This window comes from Penicillium griseofulvum, assembly GCF_001561935.1.
Source record: "Penicillium griseofulvum strain PG3 chromosome Unknown contig_86, whole genome shotgun sequence".
NCBI lineage: Eukaryota > Fungi > Ascomycota > Eurotiomycetes > Eurotiales > Aspergillaceae > Penicillium > Penicillium griseofulvum.
In genome coordinates this window covers 1227932-1246690 of record NW_024467473.1, presented here as the reverse complement: position 1 = coordinate 1246690, position 18759 = coordinate 1227932, and the positions used below count along the sequence as shown (strand labels likewise).

The following is an 18759-nucleotide window of genomic DNA, read 5'->3' as shown; positions in this document are numbered from 1 at the left end:
ATGTTGGCACTTGTATCCTAATATTAACAAAATTACATTAATACCTAGTCTCGAGCTTCGCGAATCAAAACATAGCGTGCAATGCCCTTTTTTTTGATGTAGTATCAAGGTGATTAGTACAGAAATTAAAAAAGCTTAAGTGAAACGTACTAGAACTGTACATCTGTATTTATGCACTCCGTGCTTATGCATCTGGAAAGCTTAGACATTCAAAGTTTGAATTAAACGCAGACTGTTCCGTGGATGTTACTATTCATCTAGACATGCTTCTCATGCTTCTCATCCCTCATGATCACATCAACTATATGTGCAATGGCAACCTGCCAGATTATATACAGATCTTCTCTATACTGTAACAACTCACCTACGACAACTTCTGCTGATCCTTCAAAGCAGCGCGCTCCCTAACACAAGCAGCAATACCATTCCCAACCTCCGACCCCAAATCCTCGAACCCCTTCACAACCCCCTCCCGATCACCCTCACCCATCTCCTGACTCATCTTAAACTTCCCCTGCAGCCTCTCAATCCGAATCTCAATGCCAATGATGTTCTTCTTCAAAAGTTGCACATAATTGACCGGTGCATCAGAGACCTTCCACGGGCTCTTCTTATCACCCCCGGTATACCCCATAATGCCTGTCTCAGACTGTCGCGACAGATCTTCAATCTGTGTCTGCAAAAATGCACCTGTCTCCTCTGCCTTGGAGTTGCAGTACACACTGATCTTGCCATACGCTTGCACAGCGGAGTAGTTCCACGTCGGGACGACCTTGCCGGAGACCGGTTTGGTTTCTGTATAGAATTTGGGCGTCACATAGTGGTGGTGCGGGCCGTTGAAGAGGATAAGGACTTCGTCCGCGAGTTCGAGTTTATTATTCCCTGCTGCGTTTTGCTCGGCGAGGGCTTCCATCAGGGCCTTTGCTTGTGGATTCTGCTTGGCCATGTGGCCGCGCAGAATGCCGGTCGGGATTGTGTCATCGTCTTTGGTCGGGGGTACATCGAGGACGAAGGGGATGTGGCTTGATTGGATGAATGAGTAAATCGGGGATTTAATCGCCGTTGTTAGGATTCCGAGTGGGTTGTCGCGAATGAATTGCTGGAGGACGGGGAGTTGCCCCTCGGCGTGGACAGCGCGGAGATACATAACTGTGACTCTTAGGCGGAGAGGATTGAGAGGCGAATATGTTCAATAGATTTCAAAGTACTCTAAACAACGAAGACACGATATAAGTAGCAGTTTATCGCCATCTGTAAGTAATTTAGATCGGATCCCACATTGAGTCATTGCATATCCGAGTGGTGTAATTGGTAGTCGGCGCCGAACCATCACCACTTTTTATAAGAGTCACATAAAATATACAATTTAAGGTTTAACTCAAAAATATTACCCGTTCTGTCAGTAGAACCTTGCAAATTTCATCGCGGGGTTAGTGCATGCTATTCATCAACAATAACCTGCTCAATTTAAGGCAATTAATCTCCTAATGGAACACTACTAGACACATTACAACCTTTCGCCAGCCACGACTTTAGCGGCAACGGAAAGATGTTCCGCCATGCTTGCCAAAGACCGGAATGTGGTATTGGGCTTTGACAGGACCTGAACGTGGATCTACAATCCGAACTCCTTGCCCAGGCTTGCTAGAGTTTACCCCATGCCGCGCGACAGATACACGTCAGGGCAAAACTCGTCAAGCTGCTTTCTCAAGACCCATAAAGAGCTGCCTGCATTCCGAGAATATCCAAGGGTGCGGCCCTGGACCTGCCTACAAGAGAAGCAGTTGTCATGGACGATTGACCCCAGCGTGATAACATCCACGCCTTGGGGCAGCCGCGGGGAAGCAGATTGTTATAATTTTATACAGCGCGCCCCGTGGAGAGACAACAGGGAAAGTTGGAAAGGGCCAATTCTAGCCAGTCTAACTAAAGAATTTGATATTATCATGAGTTGGGATGACTGAACCACATTACTATACAAAGTGTCGATAAAACCAAGAATAATAATGCCAACATAATCTAAATGCACCAAAAATAAACGATATTTTAGGGGAAAGACCGCTAAACAAAAAACAGCTCACTCGGGTAGGGAACGAAGATCATGTAATGCGCGACACAACCTCATCCTTTCCTAACCGGTCCAGGATCCCCTTCTTCAGCCCAAGGAACCGTTCAATGTCTCCACGACGCATACCCTGCTTATCCCGCATAGTCAACACCTGTTGGATAGTCAGGGCATCCAGGAACGATCTCCCCGGGTGACCCGCACGACCGAAGTGCTCAGCTTCTCTGTCCGCGGCCTCCGTAAGACGTTGTCGAGCAGTAACAACTAGCAGCGCCGGGTTGGAGGCTTGTGGAAAGACAGTTTGCATTGAGGCGGGGCGGTTGACGGTGCTTGAGTTTGAGAATGTAGGTGATGGGTTGACGGGGCCTATTGACCGGAGGGAGGCGGCGAAGTCGGGGTCTCGGCCATCCATATCAATGGCTAGAAAGTCATTAGTAAGTGTTTCTTTGCTGATCTTGAATTTGCTGCATTTGAGAGACTTGAAAGAATCATGGCGGGTGTACTCACCCTCAGACTTCACGCCGGATGCTTTCTCCTTTGAGTGATATGTTGGACCTTGAGATGGAGGCGCAGGTGCCCGAGGAGGCGAGGGGTTGGCCTTGGGCTTGGATGGAGTAGGCGTAGGTGCGGACGCTGCTTTGGTTTCTTTCGGAGCTTTGCGCGGCCTCGGTGGAGGGGCGGACTGCTTGGGGTATTGGCGCCGTGCGGCTGCGCCAGCCGCTGACTTGGCGGGCTTTGAAGCAGCGGAACCCATTAAGAATGATAGGCTGTGGAGTTGGAAGTGTGGACAGAAGACGTTGCAGCTTTTTGCGGAGCTTTGCGCGGAGGTCCCGAGGTCGCCTTGGCGTTCGATCTTATCGTACAGCGTGTTTTTGCGACCCGCGTACGTTCCGGTCTTTTGCCAGCAGAACGGTCAATAATTCTTGGCTGATCTATAAACCGAAGTATACGAGTCATACGAACTAATACATTTTTATGGTCTCAAAAAGAAGCAAAAATTGTAGAGATACTCTAGGATACTGAATAAGCCCTCTTTCCATATATAACTACAGTGTCGGTTGAGAAGACAACGGGATCTCTGGGGTCCCCCTAGGCGGTAAATAAAGCGGTAAGTGGCGATGACCGTTCATGCTGCTGAAACGTGCCCTACCTTGTGACGTCAAAAGAATATGTACATAGTCAACAAACATCTTCCTTGGGAATATCAATTATGTAGCAAGATTAATTAAGATAGAGTATCACATACTTGTCTAACATGGCTAAAAATGTCATGCTAAATACTGAAATGAGCTTGACCGGGAGCACATGTTGGTGCGGCTGCGTAACTAGAGACCTCCAACCTAACCATGTTCTAGACGTTTTCTAGACGTCTTGTAGATTATTACGTCCGAAGATTAGCCAGTCTCCTAGGATAGCTTCAGTGGGAAATCTGTAATTTTTCAAAGAAATACTGGGTACAGCCACAGCTAAGATACAATGCCACTGGAATCTAATACCGCACGGCAGTTTGGGAGCACCGTGAGAGGACCACCAGAACCACGGCAGATAAATTTAGGGATGTTCCGAAATTTCACCGGAGACCAGCAAGACGCCGGCCCTGCACTTCACCCAGCGCACGGCTTCCACTAACAAATGCGACCACGCCGACAGCAGCCATCGCGGGGAGGACCTGGAACAAGTTCCACGAGGTATAGTAGAGGAAGAAGATCCCCTCAAATCCAACTAAAGATCCGAGGAAGATGGTGTGGGAGAGAGGAGCAGACTTGAATGCAGTGGGTAGGTGGTTGACGTTGGCGCCGAGGAAGAGCCACTAGATACAATATATAAGCAACGTCACTGGCACGGCAAGTAGATCGACTTACCAAGACAGCAAGAGCGGGAATAGTAGCGCAAACCATGGCGACAAAGGCCAGGGTAATGGCAATTGGAGGACTAGATGGAGACTCCTTGAAGATATGGTGTATCTCGGGCTTCTTGCCGTATCGCTGAGTTTCAACGGTCGGCACGGGCTCGTCGGGGTTACGATCAATCGACAACTTGAATACAGAGCTGTCGTAGGCATCAGAGCTTCCGAAGCCACCAATAACAATATGCGCATCAACAGGATCGGAGAGGGAAAGGAATTGTATCGGCAGGTCTTTCTGGGTCTGGAGGGCATGTGTTAGCTGCGCGGCGGAAGTCATTTTCGGGGGGTTGCATACCAATTCTACCCTTGACTTGCCATTATCCTTGACATTAAAAGGGTAAGAGATATCCAATCCAGTCTGGGCATCCTTAAGCAGAAGGAAAGCCTGGTCTGGCCGCTTTGGGGAGCTGTCTTCCTGGGCTGTCAAAATGACGCGTAGGGTATCGGTACCGACAAGGGAGACGGGCTTGGAGAGCGGCTTCGATGAAACAAATCTATTTTGAATATGTCAATTAGATTCATGTACCTCTATTTGGGTCAAAATACATACTTTTCCTTGAAACCTCCATTGACACCAGCACCTTTTGGTTGAACGGCCACGGTGGCATCAGTAAAGCCCCAAGCTGTGGCAGCGGCGCCGGGCAAGGCAGCCGCAGCCAATAGGCAGAATAGAACGGTGGCCTGCCACATATGCATTGTGAAAAAAATAACTAAAAGAAAACAGAACAGGAAACAGCTGTAGAGAGCTGGGGGAGATGATGTGAGGATAGAGGAGTTGCAGAATAAGGCGGACAAGTGAAGCCGATAAGCACCGATCAACCGTAGCCCTAATTTCTTTTCTGCTTGACCTCAACATCTTCCATCACTTTGTTTCGCCTCGTCTGCCACAGATACAACTCCAACACCCACCTAGTCCTTGCGAGCTTGTTTACGAACCCTTTAGAAAATAACTGCGGATGGGTGTACCTCTAATTCCGTGAGTTCTGCGCCTATACGCCGGGCCCTAATTCCCAACTTCTCCCTTTCCGCGCACTGCGGTCTTCTGACGTCGGCCCTTCACATGATGATCCCCATATATTCTTATTCCCACACTCTAGTTGCCTGTTATTGGGGGTATTATCTAGTCTTCCATTGTACATTCAGTCGCTCTATTTACCGCCTATTGTATTTGCATGAATAGATTATACTGACATATTCCGGGACATTTAGCTTTAATTCACGATGCCTCCCAAAAAGGGCCAGCGTAAGTCGATGCCTGCGCGCATCAATAAGGCGCCTACATTGACACCTTCTCGGCGCTCGCCCCGAGTTGCTCCCCCGTCAAAAAGTACAAATGGGAGCGTTCAGCCCGCCAAAACGTTGAACCTTACATCCGCCTCTCCCCCAGACAATTCTATCAATATTCGTTCTTACACTCCAACCCACACTCCAACCCCATCTGTTCCAAGTCCTACCTCACGTGGGACATCTCCAGAAACACCATCTTCACGCCGGCGAACCTTCCAGGCTCGTCCGTCACGTCTTTCAACTGTTCATACTCCAGCCCTAGAAGCCCCGGCTACCAACCCGGGGAGTCGACGGACAAGACGAACAGCTGCACTTGAGACGCCGAAGCAAGCAGTTTCGGATATCGATTTTCCAGATAGTACTGGCAACTGGGCGATTGACCAGTATATGGGCAGCATTGAATCCGAAGGAACTGTTGACGGTCCCTCGAGCCCTACCAGTGCTTCCGACATGCGGAACTCATCTCGGGTTCGCAAGCCCACCATAAGGGCCCTTGAGTCTTTTGAGTCAAGTAAGAAGAGAACTCGACGCAAGAATACGAATATGTCTACCCCGACCGTGGAAACACCTGCCCCCGTGACTACCAAGGTTGTGAAGAACAATGTCTCGAAGAAACACCTGAAGACAACTCGAAAGTCAAAGAGAATGACCAACTTGAACATGCGAAAGAACGCCATCCTGATCGGTTTTGATATTGACCCGAAAGTGGCGGGCAAGAAACTGTATGACTTGACTGTTAAGGCCCTAAGCCCTGAGTTCACCCTTCCTTTAGATTTCCCCGCGTTCTGGGAGGAGCAGCGAAGTGAATACTTCCGTCTCCAAGATGAAGAGAAATATGGCTCCGAGATTCCTACCACCAAGCCCACCTCGCCGAGCGATGTTGATGTTGATGTCGATATGATCAACCAAGAACCCCCAGCACCTGAAATCGCCCCTTCTCCTACTCCCCCTACCGCAGTCACCAACGCCCCAGGCATCCTGGGCTACAAAAAGCAGTCCGATACCAAGGTCAGCAGCGATGGCTGGATTCAGACTGGCTATGTCAACTCCAGCGGCGAAGAGGTTGCTCTGATCCCCGAAAAATGCCACCCTTATTACCCACCTCATACCTATGGGTACGGGGGTCTTCCTTTCCCTCCGGTGCGCGCCAGAACTACCCAGCAAGCCGAGGCCGATATCTCTCACAGCTTCGCCCCACTCATGGGAGACCGTAATCTCCCCTCCGAGGCGACGAGCCCATTCGTCACTGAAAACGTGGAGGAAGAGAAGGCCATGGCTCTTGCTCGGATGCCTGTGCCAGCCCCTGCCACCAAGAAGACCCGTGGCCGAAAGCGCCGTCAGACCGCGGCTGCAGATGCCGCCGATCAGCCTACTGCAGCTGATCCCGTTGCCACTCCCGAGACTGGTGCACGCAAGTCACAGCGTCGCCGTCGCCAGACCGCTCCTGCCCCTACCCTTTCTTCCACCTCTCTTACTTCTCCTCCGACTACTGCGACAAAGGTCCAGTCTTCAGCCCCGGCTGCCGCCGTCACCCCCGCTACCACCGAAGGTGATAAACCTAAGGTGCAGCGGCTCCGGTTGACCTTGAAGCCGGAAGCAAAGACTGAGACCTCCGGGAATGAGGCCTCTGCTTCCAAGCATGCCCCCGCCGTGCAGTCCCCTTCCTCCCCCGCCCCCTCACGTGCGCCGTCCCCCGCATTAACCAAAAAGCAACGCCGCCGCCGTCGCGGTGTGAAGCCCCAGTGAGGGCAGAATGAGTGTTTTTCCGCCCGTCTACGGCCGGGCGATGATTATCAGAATACGGCCGCTGTTTCTTAGTTTTTTTTTGTATGATTACCAGCGGGCGTCAAGCGTGTATGATTAGCACCGCAGGAGCATACCATGGAGTTCACCATGGTGAATAGTGAGATTTTTCAGTTGTCTTTGTTGTCCACTCGTATTGCTTTACTTCGTAATCTCTTACCCTCGTAGTCTCTATAAATGTAGCTCTGGTAAATATGAAATACAGTGCAGATAGCCCTCACATCTCACTCACATCCAACTCACTTTCCCATTACTATTGCCTTACATCCTAGATGCATTTACTTTATGTGACGTTCTAAGTGATAGCTACTATATACATCGGTTGAGAAATAACTTGCGACTAGGGTATCACATTAGTTTGATAGTTCAGATTTAGCCAACTAAACCTATAAAACTAAGAAGGGTTCATCACTTACTTTCATTTTAAAATATTCTGACACTCTATGCCATTTGTATGGCCTCTTGTTTTGGCAAAGCCCCAAACAGAGAGCTGACGAAACGTGGAGCTAAAAAGATCGTAGATGGTACGTCAACTTAAAACTCATACAGTTCGAGTATGGTACCTAAGGGTGATAGATGACGGCTGATCAAGTTCGCTTTTAGACAGCAAGATCGTTGGTAACGAGCCAAGGTCAGGTACAATGATCATGCAATCCTTCTATTACACTAACACTAAAAGGCACACAAAAACAATAGTAAAAAAGCTTCCTTGTATTCTTTGTAGTCTATTTGGAAATTGGTATAACTATAGCAAAATGTGATAACAACTCTGTCTTCACAGATAATTGGTCTCCGCATACTTAATCACTATGCTTGCCTATACCCGTGGACCTTTTCAGTGTATAATTGACCTAAGCCTATTTGATGGAGCAAAAGAAGCCTAGGGTTCTAGCTTGAAAGGTGGGAGTAAAAAAAGACCAGGCTTGTTCTTCTTAAGTTGAGAAGCTCAAACTTCTATATGCCAACCAATGGCATTGGCACCTAGCATATGTGACCTTGAGAGCATGTATATCAAATGTGATAAATGAAACTGTTCGTAAACAGAACTGTGTAGAACTCTATACCCCAGAACATCAGAAGGTCTTTCTTATATTCTCAGTAATTTTAAGATGGGCTTTGCTCTCAGCTACCAAATAATTCACATTATCAACCGACCTCACAGTTAGTGGTTATAGTATAATCTATTCTATAAGTTACTCTTCTTGTAGATGAGTAGTTGCAGTGATGCCTCAGGCGCCAACACCTCCCGAATCTTCCCTCACAGAATTCATAACCTCCAATACACCGACCAAAACATGTAACTACGCCCCTACAATTTGCTCTATATTCAAATCCATCTAACAAAAGCCCAGAATAATGACTTCCCTCAAAGACCAACACAGATACCGATCCGTGGACCCCAAATCCCGGCCTCCACGCCCAGTCCGGCAACCCGCTTCTCCGCGGCTCCCCAAAGGGGTGGATGATATCCGGCAGACGAAGGAGTACAAGGCTGCTGCACGGAGGTAGGTGTCATTCTTTGTTTTCTGTTCTTTTGAATGTTTTGTCTTTGCTTTTGGTGAACAATACATGGCGACAACGAGAAATCTAATCCTTTTTCTAGATGGACAACGACTATTGTCGGGCTACCAATTGTAATGTACACATCTTGGATTCTTTATGAGCGACGTGAGTTCTTTGATTCCCAGGCAATCTCATTGTCTTTGATCGTATATACAGGCTTATGCTAACTTGTTTCCCAGTCTATATTGGCAAGAGTCCCAAGCGGTTTGGAGATGAAGTAAAGAAGGACTAATGCCCTTCTTTTTTATTCCTCTGAAAGTGGAATTCTCCGGTCCAAACCAGAGTGGTGTTTGAGAGACTTTCCAACTGTAAATAAGAAGTCCTAATAAAATCTATCTCTTCTCATCTCCAAGGCAGTCTTTCCACGGGAAAAAAAAAATCACGAATCTGGTTTCAATGCGTTTCATTGCTTTCATTGCTTTCATTGCAAACCCAAACACCCAGAGTCTCAGTATATATCCATGGCTGTGTAGGCGAGAACAACCTACCCAACCCAAATAACATAAACAGAACAAAGGTACAACATCCAGCTGCATCCTGATTTGGAAGCCCTCTCCTGAATTCATCCCACATTGCCAGCCTGTTGGAGTGAAAAGCAAGGAGAAAGAAATATACATAATCCAAACACGGTATCTGGAAGAGATCATCTAAAAAAAACTAAGTACCAGAAGGATAAGGCGGAGAAAGAGAGATCGTATAGTCAGATGTCACAGCAAGACAAATTAGTTATAGGCAACCATCAAGTGGCGACGCCTTGAAAAGGGATGTGCTCGCCTGAGCCAGCCGACGGTGGCATGGATATCGAGCCACTACCAGTGCTGGCGGGCTTCGAACCACGCTCGCGCATGCGACGGCCCTCCATGAGACCACGCAAGCCGCGCTTCTGGAGACCGATAACACTGCTTAGATCACCGGTCCAGAGCTCACGGTGGGGACGGCGCAACTCAGTATCGGTGTCACGGCGGTGATGGGTAGAGCGAGACTGCGAGCGGGACTCAGAGCGACCTTCATCGCCGCTGACCCATTCGGAGTCGGACTGACTGAAACTAGCGCTGGACGCAGATGTCGCTGTGCTTGGGTTACTAATGGAGTCCTCACGGTCGCGGTGGGCGTTGCGCTGGCGCGAATGTTGGGAGACATTGGTATCGATGCGGAGAGATGGAATACCTCGAGCGAAGTTAGTGAGATCGTTTGTGCTGCTCGCTGCTGACGTGGAGGCACCACCGTGCTCTGTGTCGGACGAGTCTGAGGTGAGTGCACCGTGTTGGGAGTTGCTGTTCTCGCCAATTGTGGGCGCAGTGCCGTTGTGGCCGGTATAAGCTCCGTTCAGAGCTTCAAGTGTACCTCCTGGTCCACCAGTGAATCCGGTACCACGGCCACCCCCAGCAGCCATAGCAGCTGCGTTGAATACAGCTGCAGCGTTGCGCCCATCGAGAACTTGATGGAGTCTTTCGACGGTGGCTTCTAGTAGTCCGTCAATCTGGTATGGACGCGCAAGCTGGAGAAGCGAGCAGAGGATCTGTGGCGTGCAAAGCGAGTTGCCTGCAGGTGGAAGGGCTGAGGTGTAAAGAAATTGGACCAGCACCTGAAGAGTCAAAATGGTATGGGGGAGGTACAGTACACGTGGTCGGGAGGTTGGAGCTAGGCTGTGGGCAGACGGAACTTCGAGGTTCTCAAGCAGAGACTTGGATGGTACAGACTGATTGACAAGAGTCGCTGCATCGGAGCCTAGCGAAGGAGTGATGGTAATACTCGAGTTGCGGCTCGGGTGTATCTGGGCCGGACGAAGAGTTCCGATGTCTGCAATACCTCCATCCGACGACTCACGGAGGAGTTGGATAAAGTAAGGACCCCAGCGCCGAGTCAATACGCGGGAATTGACAGGTATACGTTCTCCGCCCACAGATTGCAACTCCATGTCGGCCGTCTCTGGCAAAGATAGCGCGAGCTTGCCTAGCTCATCGGATGCGGCAGATAATGGCCGGCCACCTGATGTCAACTGCACTAACTTCTTCTGCAGAGATGCTGGAACAGAAGAGGAGCTATATGACTTATATCCTGAGGTTGGAGAGGTGCGGCAAGGGTTGTTGTATAGTCCAAATGCCTCCAGCTCGACTAGACAGATGTGCGAGAAGTTGATTCGCCGGTGGTTGTAATCATCGACAAGGCTTCGCTTGCGGTGTCCAAGAATGACAAAAGAATTACGGCGAGGCCAAAGCACTCCTCGGTTCCAACTACCCTGTCCAAATACTGATCCTCCGGCATCAATACGGCCCCAAGTCAATGTCTTCAAATCGAGAGCCCACAGCGCATATTCTTGCTTTGATGACGTCAGGTAGGTACCACTAACAACGAAGTGGCCGTTGATAATTCCACCGTTCGGGAAACGCAGTCCTGGGGGGGATGCTTGGCTCTGCATTGGCCGCTCGACAAGGCGTCCGTCCGGCAGGCGCACCTGCAGCTCCAGCTTGACATCAAGGAAATTATAGTTGGAGTATATCAGCATAGGGCAACCTGGCGATTCAGTGCTATCTTGAATCGGCTCGTGTTGGTCGCGGTCTGGAGCTGAGGATCCAATTTCAGACACATCCATCCCCACCAAAGGAGCTACCACACTGCGATAAGCGCCGCAGCTCCTTCCCAGAGAGCTAGTGTTAGTCCACTTGAGACTCCGCAGGTTAAAAACACTGATTTGTTCGATGTAGTGATTGGAACTATCTTGGCCTCCAACCACCACCATCTCTGCACCTCCGAAGCCGTCGATATCCACGCCAAGTGTACCTTCATGTGTGGAGGATTCGGGATTATTGTGGATAGCAGATAGCGGTGCACTGGCAGACGTGAAGCAAGCGCTCGATGGCAGTATAGTGGCACAGTGTGCATAGCGCCCCTGAGGAGATTCATGGGCAGCAACACGGGTCCATGCCCGCGATTGTACATCAAAGATGTGGATATCCGACATAACAATGACTTCCGATTGTGACTGTGATTGTGGTTCCTCGGGGTTCTCGGGGTCCTTTGGCGTACTCGGTGCGGGTGACATGCCTCCATAACAGACCAACTTATTATCCCCTAAAGCACACACACTGTGGAAATACCGCGGCGGTGGAACATCTCCTGCAGGCTCGACTTTCGTCCAATGTCGTCGAATCAAGTCCAGTTCGTAAAGATCGGAGGTTAGTTGAGGGCGGCTGCGCGAGAGGATCCGGCCTCCGAACACGTATAGCTTATCGCCCAGTATGGTCGTAGTGGCACCGACGAGAGGACGGGGCTCCTTGCCGGTCGTTCGCCGCACATTGCACACCAGACCAGAGAGGTTGATAGGTCCAGAGGCAGACGGCTGGTTCAAAGACGGAGAGACCCCCGGGGCGGAATCCTCTCGACCCGAATCCATATACCCCAGACTCGACTGACTTCGGGACATCATGGTGGGCGAAATTCCTCGCTTTCAGCGAAGACGATCGTGTCGGTAGCCGTTGGCGCCCTGTTCCAGTTCACCAAGTGTCGCTCTCATGCGGCGAGGTGTCTCTCGAACGTGTTATTCTCGGATAATATTCCCGGCGGTGATTGTAGGTGTGTCTCTGGTACGGCTCGAAAGGGTTGTGGGGAGCCGAAAAAGGGGGTGGCTTCCCCGCGACGCCGCAACTTCGGATTGACGAAAATAAAAAGTAGACAGTACAAACTACTGCCGTTCGTATCTTGGATGAGCGCACAGTCCGAAGTGTCAGCCGTTGACTTTGGAGATCGGCACAAAAAATGTTTACCGCTTTTCTTTTAAAACATGTGGCCCCTCCGCACTTTAAATGTCAATATTTATATAAACAATTTTTGAATGGGAAAACCCTCGATCCTATCTATGGCTCTTTGAAAAAGTGTCGATCCTGTTTAAAGCATGTCTCATATCGTGGAATGCGAGGATGTAGAGGATGTAGAAGACACAATAGTATATTAATACTTGCGGCTTTATTTCACGGATCCCAAACTTTGGCATTGTACATGTTCTTGTGTGTTTGAAAGACATAGCAGAGCTGAAATTTTTTTAGAAAACAATGGGCTGATATCCAGCGTTTTGATCCTGACCTGACAACGTAATATCAGTGCCACGATGAGTCTTCGAGTCCAGGTACTATTCGTATATAACCCTTATAAGCACAGCTCAGTCAAAGAGAACTAGATTCTTTCGTAATGTTTTGAATGTGAACAGCAAGGGAATCGCCTTCGCCATCTGCTCCGTCTTTATCATCCACCTTACCTGGAACAAGATCCGCCTGATCGTGGCCGAGGGCGTCAGCATCTTTAGTGCGGAACATGTGCGAGCACCTCTCGCAGGGAACTGTTGGCTCCCAAAGATTTTTGGAATTAGAGTTCCGATGAGCAGTATGCACCATAGTGGAGGATGACGCAGGGACAATGATGAATGGTTTTGGTTGTTGCCAGTTGCTATTAGTTGACTAACCCAGTTTCCTGGGATTGGCATTCAGTGGTTCGCAGCGAACTTCTCAGGTTGTCAGCTTTTGACAAGGAGTCGGCGGCTTCGCTCTCGCTGCTAAAGGGTATCCAATGGTGAGTCTGAAGCGTGCTAATGCTGGAGCCAAGCACACGGGCCACCTAGTACTATCTTACACTACGCTTGGTGACATTATTCCACTCAAAAGAATCAATATAAAAGCGCATAATCAAAATGGACAGCGTGAGTAGTCTTTCAAAAAGTTTCATTCTAAGACTATATAACCCGTGGTATCTTTGTTGAGTCATAAGCCGCGTTTACTCCTTGAGAGTAGTGAACCGAAGGTAACTATAATGTGTTAGAATCATCTGTTTCAGTTTGGCAGTTGGACAAGGAAACTCACGGCTTCACTTCACGAATCTCGCCGAACTTCTTCTTGGCATCCTCGGTGCTGACGGTAGGAGGGATAATAACATCGTCATTAGGCTAGATCATTTGTTAACAGGGGTTCACATAAACATAGTATTCGAAGCAAGGGGATGATAGGTAAGTCATACCAGCCAGTTAACGGGTGTGGTTACACCCTTCTTATCACCAGTCTGCAAAGAGTCGATCACACGCAAAACTTCAGCGGTGTTACGGCCGGTGGAAGCAGGGTAGGCCATGATAAGGCGGATCTTCTTGTTAGGGTCGATGATGAAGACGGAGCGGATGGTGAAGGCGATTCCCTTGCTGTCGACATTTTCCAAATCGAGTTGGTCGATCATCTGGTACAGGAAAGCGACTTTGCGGTCGGCATCGGCAATGATTGGGAACTTGACCTGAGTGGAGTTGACTTCATTGATGTCCTTAATCCAATCGTCGTGGGAGCTGAGGTCATTGGCACTCTGTAAGAGAAGGAGAATGTTAGCTAAAGCTTATGGTTACCCAGTAGATGGTAGTAACTTGCCAATCCGATCATCTTCACTCCGCGCTGATCGAATTCACCCTGCAGGCGGGCGAATGCACCCAACTCGGTGGTGCATACCTACTAGCGGTTAGTTGGAATATATCAGGATTTATCGAGATTCATCATACCGGTGTGAAATCGGCCGGGTGTGAGAAGAGAATGGTCCAGCTATCACCGATGAACTCGTGGAAGTCAATCTCGCCCTGGGTAGTAAGAGCTTTGAAGTTGGGGGCAATGGAGCCCAGACGGAGGCTGAAGGACAGTTAGCAGTAAACAAGAAAGCGGGAGTTGTAAAGCGTACGCAGGAGCGTTGTCAGCCATTGTGAATAGAGAGATAGGGGGTTGGGTATGAGAAAGAGAGAGGAATAGAGGTAGAAGTTGGCGGGATACGCGGTTAATAAGATGATTCGAACCATAGAATCCCCTCGGTTTCCCCCTCGGTTTCCCATAGATCATCCAAACATTGGCCCCACCTAACCTCATCTGCCCCACTTGGCATTCGTTATTGATGGCGTGATCATTGTTTCCGCCCGGCAGAACGTCTATGATTGGCCAAGAGACAACAGCACATAATGTGGGCTGTTTAGCGTGCGTGATGCAATATCAACTGTGGATGAGCATTTCGGGTTCCTTGGGTTTTCTTCTTACCCCTCAACTTTACCCCTCAACCTTATGTTAGTTAGAATGAACCTATGTTGAAACAACTATGGCTCTTGTATTGAAGTATATTTTACACATATGATATAGCAATATGTACTACATCTTTTGTCTCTCTTTTTTGGCACTTTTTGCTTTTTTCTGCTAACCATTGGCCTACGACGCAAATGGTTTACTGCATACGCAAAATGGATATGATGAAAAACGCAATTATTGCAAAACAATTTTGCCATAATCTTTAAATCAAACGATCCCACGGGGAGCTCGAATGAAACACCCGTGGACATATCTACTAGTTACATGATGTTCGTGGTACTAACTATAAGATATCGTTGAAAAATTCCGATTCTCACGAAATGGAAAATACTGGAGCAGAAATATCCCCAATAAGCGAACATGCCAGCGCTATCTTGACTGGATGTACAACATACGGAGTATAAGGTATAATGTACAACATATTTCATAGTAGGTTTACGATGGTAGGTGATAGACCATTCATCATGTAAAAGTGATATTGCGCCATCACCTTGGGTTTCCATTGGTGCTGATAAAATCCTATCAGCTGGCCAAAGGGAAATGCAGATAGCTCAGCCGAATAAGGTTGGAAGTGGCTGGCTTTGAAGAATGGTTCTTGATTCCTGGTTTATATTTTAAGGCCAGATAGTTAAGTGCCTCGATCCAACCGGGTATACCGTAGTAGTAAGGTCAGATGCCATAATGGTACCCATGACCCCCATCGTGGGTTCTCCTTCCTAAAGAACATTAACAAGAATATTCGGCCGCTCATGCGTCCTTGTGATGTCTTTTTAGTAGTCTTCTCTGCTATTCCCTTTAGATGCCTTGCATTTTATAGGTTGACGGCAACAAAAGGCTTAATTAATTAGTGAAATGTACTTTTATACGTCCAACCTATAGACTAAGCACGCTATGGGAGTATAAGGGATATATTGTTTGCTGGGGTATGTGCCCTTGGTCTTTCGTTTTAGGTGATTTCCCGGACAGATGTATACACTTACGAGGACTGACTTGCACAAGTACATTTATGCTAATTGAATGAGGATTTGACCCACATATGTATGCATGTATGTAGTCAGTGGGGCTAATTGCATGTACCAATACACATCGTGCTATGTACATCTGATAACACGCCTATGTATTGCTATCTAATTTCTCAGACCATCTTCGCATTATGACATCAATGAGAGCTTCCCTAGAGGACCCTGAAGAGTGCCTTGACGCTCAAAGACCTTAAAATGGGATTGATCATAGAAGATCCCGATCATAATTAGGTTACTACAATGTCGTCTATACGAATGGGCCTGTGATAAGCTTAATTAACACTATTTTGATTACTCTGAGACATTCCCAGATAGCCCTGACAAATAAACCTTCTTGACTTTATCTACTTCTCACTGTCATTATGATCTTTGATATTTAATGATAATTGAATCGTAAGATAAACATAACAATTCTGAGCTTAAGACTACTTTGAGCCATGATATTTGATGCTAATCGCCTACCTAGAGTATGTGATCAGGCTATATCTCCCTCGCCAATTATAATATGCACAGTAAATTCTTCTTGTGCAATGTAATTATTACTATATTGATTTCCTTGAAGAAAGAACATTGATCAAGTGGCTGAGCTTTGATAGCCGCGTGAAAAAGACAGTAATGGACCAATTATGCCTCAAATCTAGATAATCAGCTGTTCTGAGGTAAATGAAAAAAATTTGAGAGGATCCTGATAGATGTTCTAGTATCCTCAAACTTATTTACCTGAAGAGCTGTGTAGCTACATGCTTCTGACCTTCGAATGTTTTTTTAGCGCCGATCATGATCGACCCCATCACGTGCGACCCCAGACCCACATCCGCGTCAAGCTCAGTGCCAAACATTCCAAAGCCCAGCTTGATTTAATAGCTTCTTCAACAGTTCACAGGAGCACATCCACACTTGATTGTACAGTTTCTATTCAATTTTCATACATTCACTACTTTCCTGCATATATTTGCAACTTTTCACTCAACCAGCGCACAGTTGAACAGTCATGCCGTTCAAGCGCAAGTCTGAACGCGCCGTGAGCGCAGATGAGTCTATCGCAACACCTTCCAAGCGAGTTCGAAACACTGTAGATGCAACCCCAGCTTCTGCGACACCGGATCCAGTGGTAAGTGCATTATGCAGGGGCTGATCATTGCGTTCCCGGCTTCTCCACTCCAACCGTGGGCACAGAACTGACATTCGTGGAATAGGTTGATACTACACCTCAGACAGAAAAGAGAGGTCGTGGACGTCCGCGCAAATATCCCGAGAGCTCGACTCCGAAGCCTGATCCTGATGCTCCTAAGCGTGGCCGTGGTCGCCCACGGAAGATTGTTTCCGAACTAGAACCTCAGGTTGTAGCTACAGCAGGCCCAAAGAGAGGCCGTGGACGTCCCCGCAAGGACTCAGGTATTGAAGACATAATGATATATTGTGGGTGGTCTATGCTGACCTTCCCTTTCGTGATCAGGCGATGCGACACCCGTTACACCAAAGATCAAGAAGAAGGATGGCCGTGGAAGACCCCGCAAGAACCCAGGTACGGGACCACACTCACATATTGTAGGTAGTATATACTGACCTTGCATTGTCTCATTAGACGATGCGACGCCCGTCACACCGAAGATCAAGAAGAAGGATGGCCGTGGAAGACCCCGCAAGATCCCTATCCCAAATGGAGAAACCGAAACCACTGAGCCGAAGGTCAAGCCTGCAGTCGACGTCATCCCTGAAACTGGCCGCTCTTTCTGGTTGATGAAGGCCGAGCCTGAATCTCGCATGGAGAAGGGCAAGGATGTGAAATTCTCTATTGAAGACCTGGCTGCTGCAGATGCACCCGAGCCTTGGGATGGTACGTACAACCTGTCTGGCACACTATATATGGACCGATTGCTAACAATTGAATAGGTGTGCGCAACCACGTGGGTATGTTGTCCTGTCTAAAGTCATGGTAGCTTTGATCGCAAGAATTATACTCACAGTGAACTAGCCAAAAATCTCATGCGTGATATGAAGAAGGGAGACTATGCATTCTTCTACCACTCAAACTGCAAAGTGCCTGGGGTTGTCGGAGTGATGGAGATTGTCCAGGAGCATTCCACAGATGGTTTGTCACTCTCAAAATTACACTGTTTGACCTCGTTGTTGATCCATGATTCATGACAGAGTCCGCTTTCGATCCCGCGCACCCGTACTACGACCCGAAGTCCACCCGAGATAACCCAAAGTGGGTTGTCGTTCATGTTCAATATCGCCGCAGACTTGAGAAGCAAGTCACACTCCAGGATCTGAAGTCTCATGGGCAGGCTGGAAAGCCGCTCGAGAACCTTCAAATGATTAAGCAATCCCGCCTTAGCGTGTCTTCTGTGACTCCGGCACAATGGAAGTACATACTGGAGCTGGCAGGCGAAGAGCCACAAGAGGAGTTTACCAAGAAGGAGCCCAGTGCTGAGGAGGAATAGGCATGAGGGAGCAAGCCGCTACATACAAGTGATGCACGGAGACTTGTATTCGATATAGTTCTCCTAAGTTTCTATCGATGGCGTTGCCGGTCACACATGGATTATCTGCACAAGCGAATTGAAATTTATTTTACTTGACTTGATGTGTCGTCTAGAAATATGTGCAAGGTATAGAGTCATCGGATCAGGCCGATTCTTTTGGATCCATTCACCACTGCAGCCTGGCCATTCCCATATGGGCCGATCATATTGATTTCTCGCGTAACCAGTATATGGTCGACATGGGACCCTTGTTTCAGCACTATGGATTCCCTGACACGCGGGATGGTGTCACATCGACTACGTTACTTGCATTGGGTCACCATCACACATGTGCGCCAAGCCATCTACCGCCTTTCTAATATATGCGACCGTTAGCTGCACCATCGGGACGAGCTGTGTCAGAATTTGTCTTAACCATGGAAACACCCGTCGGGCCTTGCAAGTTAATGCAGGCGGTATGCAAGGAGACACGGAAAGGCGGCTTGAGTATCCGGAAGCTAAAAGTATTTGACGTGTTTGACGCTATGTATGTCCC

The 18759-nt window shown here is 48.3% G+C and overlaps 8 protein-coding genes across 8 annotated transcripts; 3 read left to right on the top strand and 5 right to left on the bottom strand.

Moving 5' to 3' along the window:
* Positions 1-364: 364 nt before the first annotated feature.
* On the bottom strand, positions 365-1147 carry PGRI_038090 (FMN-binding negative transcriptional regulator; the record flags this gene model as incomplete). Its single annotated transcript, XM_040791522.1, has 1 exon — positions 365-1147. One exon carries the CDS (start codon positions 1145-1147, stop codon positions 365-367), a length of 783 nt encoding a protein of 260 aa, XP_040645599.1.
* Positions 1148-2099: 952 nt separating this feature from the next.
* On the bottom strand, positions 2100-2819 carry PGRI_038080 (uncharacterized protein; the record flags this gene model as incomplete). Its single annotated transcript, XM_040791521.1, has 2 exons — positions 2100-2485; positions 2573-2819. 2 exons carry the CDS (start codon positions 2817-2819, stop codon positions 2100-2102), a joined length of 633 nt encoding a protein of 210 aa, XP_040645598.1.
* Positions 2820-3635: 816 nt separating this feature from the next.
* PGRI_038070 (putative oligosaccharyltransferase subunit ribophorin II) lies at positions 3636-4667 on the bottom strand (the record flags this gene model as incomplete). Its single annotated transcript, XM_040791520.1, has 4 exons — positions 3636-3875; positions 3928-4212; positions 4267-4465; positions 4522-4667. The coding sequence occupies 4 exons, from the start codon at positions 4665-4667 to the stop codon at positions 3636-3638; spliced, it is 870 nt and encodes a 289-aa protein (XP_040645597.1).
* Positions 4668-5192: 525 nt separating this feature from the next.
* PGRI_038060 (putative GPI-anchored cell surface glycoprotein) lies at positions 5193-7004 on the top strand (the record flags this gene model as incomplete). The annotated part of the gene is made up of 1 exon (XM_040791519.1): positions 5193-7004. One exon carries the CDS (start codon positions 5193-5195, stop codon positions 7002-7004), a length of 1812 nt encoding a protein of 603 aa, XP_040645596.1.
* A 1413-nt stretch (positions 7005-8417) lies between these two features.
* PGRI_038050 (uncharacterized protein) lies at positions 8418-8856 on the top strand (the record flags this gene model as incomplete). The annotated part of the gene is made up of 3 exons (XM_040791518.1): positions 8418-8566; positions 8665-8729; positions 8804-8856. 3 exons carry the CDS (start codon positions 8418-8420, stop codon positions 8854-8856), a joined length of 267 nt encoding a protein of 88 aa, XP_040645595.1.
* A 507-nt stretch (positions 8857-9363) lies between these two features.
* PGRI_038040 (putative regulatory protein Ral2) lies at positions 9364-12051 on the bottom strand (the record flags this gene model as incomplete). Its single annotated transcript, XM_040791517.1, has 1 exon — positions 9364-12051. The coding sequence occupies one exon, from the start codon at positions 12049-12051 to the stop codon at positions 9364-9366; it is 2688 nt and encodes an 895-aa protein (XP_040645594.1).
* A 1337-nt stretch (positions 12052-13388) lies between these two features.
* Positions 13389-14341, bottom strand: PGRI_038030 (peroxiredoxin; the record flags this gene model as incomplete). Its single annotated transcript, XM_040791516.1, has 6 exons — positions 13389-13419; positions 13475-13557; positions 13629-13958; positions 14039-14098; positions 14149-14272; positions 14322-14341. The coding sequence occupies 6 exons, from the start codon at positions 14339-14341 to the stop codon at positions 13389-13391; spliced, it is 648 nt and encodes a 215-aa protein (XP_040645593.1).
* Positions 14342-16726: 2385 nt separating this feature from the next.
* On the top strand, positions 16727-18182 carry PGRI_038020 (EVE domain-containing protein; the record flags this gene model as incomplete). Its single annotated transcript, XM_040791515.1, has 7 exons — positions 16727-16846; positions 16932-17130; positions 17192-17260; positions 17321-17572; positions 17629-17646; positions 17711-17827; positions 17887-18182. 7 exons carry the CDS (start codon positions 16727-16729, stop codon positions 18180-18182), a joined length of 1071 nt encoding a protein of 356 aa, XP_040645592.1.
* Between the last annotated feature and the right edge of the window lie 577 nt (positions 18183-18759).